The 4233-nt window shown below is 68.9% G+C and overlaps 1 protein-coding gene across 1 annotated transcript in view; it reads left to right on the top strand.

Moving 5' to 3' along the window:
• AP3D1 (adaptor related protein complex 3 subunit delta 1) overlaps window positions 1-4233 on the top strand; it is a 25498-nt gene that overhangs the window by 17840 nt on the left and 3425 nt on the right. Inside the window, 8 exon segments of the mRNA XM_027769585.1 lie at window positions 466-537; window positions 1383-1458; window positions 1544-1746; window positions 1932-2005; window positions 2093-2270; window positions 2767-2832; window positions 3112-3213; window positions 4077-4217. Coding sequence (XP_027625386.1) covers window positions 466-537; window positions 1383-1458; window positions 1544-1746; window positions 1932-2005; window positions 2093-2270; window positions 2767-2832; window positions 3112-3213; window positions 4077-4217 — 912 coding nt within the window.

The raw sequence follows: 4233 nt of genomic DNA, 5'->3' as shown, positions 1-4233 counted from the left end.
CCCTCCGGCGCGTTTGTGTCTTGTTCCTGGGGCCCTCGGCTCGGCTGCTCTGACGGGCCCCGTTCCCTGGCGTCTACTCGGCGTCCGCAGTTGGGGCATACAGACAGGGTCCCATGGCAGCTCCAAGGCTGCTCACCCCCATCCCGCTCCCAGGAAACACACAGGCCCTCCTGTCTCACCTGGTCCCTGCAGCTCCTGCAGCCCAGGCCAGCCGTGTGGGCAGCGTGGCCTGGGGCCAGGAGCCCTGGCTGGGGCTTAGGTGTGGGCGCCGTAGTCAGGCACCACCTCTCTGAGCCCAGTCCTGGGCCTGGAGACAGTAGCCGCCCCACGCCCACTCCTCCCAGGCCTCTGTTTCCATTGGTAAGGTCAGAGGCTCCCCCAGAGCCCCGGCAGCATGGTGGGGCCCTGCCCCGAGCATCCTGTTCCCCCCTCCCCCCCGCACTTACGGCGGCCTTGCGTCCACAGCGTCGTGAGGCCCGGAAGCAGGAGCAGGCCAACAACCCCTTCTATATCAAGAGCTCGCCGTCCCCGCAGAAGGTGAGGCCAGCCGGGCGCAGGTGCTGGCGAGCGGCAGGTGATGGTCACCGGTGCCCCGAGCTGGGCTGCAGGTCGAGGCCGAGCTCTCAGCAGTGCAGGACTGAGGGGGGCCCAGCCATGGCAGGTCCTGGAGCAGGGGTGGGGCCACACCTCTGCCGCCTGCCCGTGAAGTGCGTCTCCACACAGGGCTCCATGCGTGGTGCCCCCAGCCCAGCATCCTCGGGCCCCACGTCCCCCTGCCTCCCACCTGTGGAGGGTGTCTGTCCACGCAGGGCTGCACGCAGGGATCCCCCAGGCCCATGCCCTTCGGTGCCCGGCTCTGGGCAGACTGGGAGTGGGGCTGGACCGTGTGGTAAGCAGAAGGCCTCCTGTCCTGTGTTGAGAGCTGGTTTACTCTCCGTGAGAGACAGCCCCCCATGCGCACACATGGCTGACACCCCAGGGAGGCCTCACGCCGGACCCAGGCCCTGCCCGCGGGGGCCCACAGCCTGCTGCAGCACTGCTGCCTGGCCACGTGGGACCCGGGAGGAGGGTGACTGCAGCGCACCCTGCCGCGTGTGCGTGAGGCTCCTGATCGGGGCTCACAGCATCGTGGCGGGGCATGGTCCTGGCCATCCCCTTGCTCTGCGGGGCCCCGCCTGGCCCTCCCGTTGGGCGGCGCTGAGGGCCGGGGTTTAGGCGAGCGAGCCAGGAGGGGCTTCCCCACCAGGCCAGTGCCCTGCACTGCAGCCCTGTAGCCCCAGGGAGGCGCCGGGCTCCCGTCCGGGCTCAGCCAGGACCCCCCTCCCAACCTCCGGCACATGGTGCCCCGGCGGGGTCACGTGGTCATGCAGGCCTCCCCGCAGCGGTGCGTGGGCACGCCGGGCGTGGAGCACATCCCCGTGGTGCAGATCGACCTGTCCGTGCCTCTGAAGGTCCCAGGCAAGTGTCCCGTGCCATATGGGTGGAGGGGCCGGGCCGGGCTGGGCCGGGCCAGGGCTGACGAGCCTACTCTGCCCGCGCCCAGGGCTGCCCATGTCGGACCAGTACGTGAAGCTGGAGGAGGAGAGGCGGCACCGGCAGAGGCTGGAGAAGGATAAGACCAGGAGGAGGAAGAGGAAGGACAAGGAGAAGGGCCGGCACCGCCGCCACAGCTCGCAGCCCACCGAGAGCGACGAGGACATCGCGCCTGCCCAGCGGGTGGACATCGTCACCGAGGAGATGCCTGAGGTCAGCCCCCCTCCTGTGGGCACCGCCGCCTGGGCCCGGAGCTGGGGGCGCGTCTGTGGCGTGCCCCTGTGGCAGCCCTGTGCAGGCTGGCCGTGGGCGGTGCCCTGGTCCCGGCTGGACAGAGAGGCCGGGAGGCCCCCCCGGCCCTGCTGGTGACCCTGGGCACTGCACGGCCCTCTGCCCAGGATGCTCTGCCCAGTGACGAGGACGACAAAGACCCCAACGACCCATACAGGGCCCTGGACATCGACCTGGACAAGTGAGTAGCTGGGCACGGGCCCGCGCCGAAGGGCTGGGAGACCCGCTGGCCGTGCTCGGCTGCCCCTCACCTCCTCTGCCCCGCCAGGCCCCTGGCTGACAGCGAAAAGCTGCCCGTGCAGAAACACAGGGACGCCGAGCCCTTGAAGTCCCCTGACAAGGAGGACGTCCCCACGGGTGGGAAGAAGAGCAAGAAGCCCAAGAAGAAGGAGAAGAAGCACAGGGACCGCGAGAGGGAGAGAGGGAAGAGGAAGGAGGAGAAGAAGGTGGGCCGTGGCCGCTCCAGGCAGGGCAGGGGGCCGGGGTGGGGGGACCTCGGCACAGCCCCCGTGGAGAGGCTGTCCCACGCAAGCACAGACACTGCAGGGACGGGGGCTTTCTAAGGAGCTGCGCCAGGGCCGTGGCTGTCTGTGCCTACGTCACGTGGCCCCCACTCCAGGGTCGCTGAGCTGTGCCAGGGCCGTGGCTGTCCGTGCCCACGTCACGTGGCCCCCACTCCAGGGTCCCTGAGCTGCGCCAGGGCCGTGGCTGTCCGTGCCCACGTCACGTGGCTCCCCCCACTGGGGCTGCTGCTGGTCTACTGGAGCAACCACATCCTGGGCAGGCCCATTTGGGGTTCCACGAACAGCGTGGTCCACCCTCCCATCTGCTGGCTCCTTGGCTCAGGCTCTGCGGGGCTGGGGCCTGCGTCCTGGGAGGAGCATGAGGGCCCCCAGCTCTGCCAGCCCTGACCCCGCCTGGCCCGACCTGCTGTGGTTCCAGGGTGAGGACTTGGACTTCTGGCTGTCCACCACCCCACCGCCAGCTGCCGCGCCCAGCCCAGCCACGGTAAGCACCTAGCATGACCCCAGAGGTCAGGCTGGGCACTCCGACAGGCCCCATGCTGCCCTACAGTGTTGGCCTTGCACCTCTGGTCACACCGGTGCCCTAAGTCACCAGATGGGAGCCAGGCGGGAAGTGCAGCAGCTGGACCACAGGCTCCGTGGCACCCCGAGGGCGGGGGCCGGCTGGGATGCCCAGAGCCCCGCCGTCCTGCCTGAGGGCCGCGTGAGTGCGCCAGTGTGTGGCCCGGGCTGTTGGTAGGCCCCAGCCTGTCGCTCCCTGCAGGACGAGCTTGGGGCGCAAACCGCTGACACCCCCAAGGGCGAGAGCGTGGAGCCCAGAAGAGAGCGAGGGGAGGACAGCGCCGAGGACCACGACCTTGACAAGGTGCCGATTGCCAGTGGTAGCCGTGGGGCGGCGTGGGCAGGGGAGGCCTGGGCGGTACACAGGGCAGGCCATCTGCGGCTGTGGCCAGAGCCTGCTCACAGGACAGGGCTTCTGTTGGGCCTCACGTCCGGGTCACAGCTTTGTGGAGGCTTCGGGACGATCCGAGAGCTTCAGCCGGTGAAGCTCGGGGTCGGTGTTTGGAGCGGGTCTGTGGTTACGGAAGTCACTGCTGTTTTACAGGACACCCTTGCCACCTCAGCAGGCAGCCCCGGCCTGGTGCCCCGAGGTGTCTAGGCGCCTGCACTCTGTGGCCCGAGTTGGGCCGCCTCCCCGTCCCCAGCCGAGTGCGGGCCCGTGTGGACGGCCTCGTGTTCGTGCTCACCCCTCCGCGGACATGGGTTGCCCTGCCTCTGGCTGCCGTGTGCATGGGCGTGTGGGTCTCTGTGGGCCTGTGTCCTGTCCTGGCCCAGGGCCAGCAGGGCCTCGTGTTGGCCCGCGCGTCCTGCGAGCAGGGCTGGCTCTCACTGCTCGGGAGCTTCCAGGGAGCTTGTCTTCCCGGCTCGAGCTCGAGCCCGCCCCAGAAGCAGGACGTGCATTCTTCGTTTCACGTAACTTTATTGATTGATTTCTTTTAATTTCACCCGAGAGGGACAGACAGAGAGGGAGATCTCTGAGAGAGAAAGTGAGAAAGCAAACCACCAGGTCCGGGACTCAAACTGGCCGGCCACATGGTGCCCTTGGCCACCGCACCACCTGCCGGCCCCGGGGGGCGCATTCCCGCCCCACTGCCCCCACGTGCCCTTTTTTCCCTGCTCCCTGAGTGTGTGCAGAGCCGCAGGCTGACCCGCAGGCCCTCTGCCCAGAAGGCCTCCAAGCACAAGAAGAAGAAGAAGCACAAGGAGAAGGAGGCCCGGCCCAGAGACAGGAAGAGAGCCAAGAAGCGACCGACCGCGGGCGAGGCCGAGGCCGAGGCCGAGGGCCAGCGCGAGGCCCAGGCGCTGGAGGCGCTGCAGAACGGCG

Source organism: Tupaia chinensis, unplaced genomic scaffold, assembly GCF_000334495.1.
Source record: "Tupaia chinensis unplaced genomic scaffold, TupChi_1.0 Scaffold149964_2, whole genome shotgun sequence".
In the NCBI taxonomy this organism is placed as follows: domain Eukaryota; kingdom Metazoa; phylum Chordata; class Mammalia; order Scandentia; family Tupaiidae; genus Tupaia; species Tupaia belangeri.
Note: the sequence above shows the minus strand (reverse complement) of the source record. Positions and strands in the feature narration are given on the sequence as shown.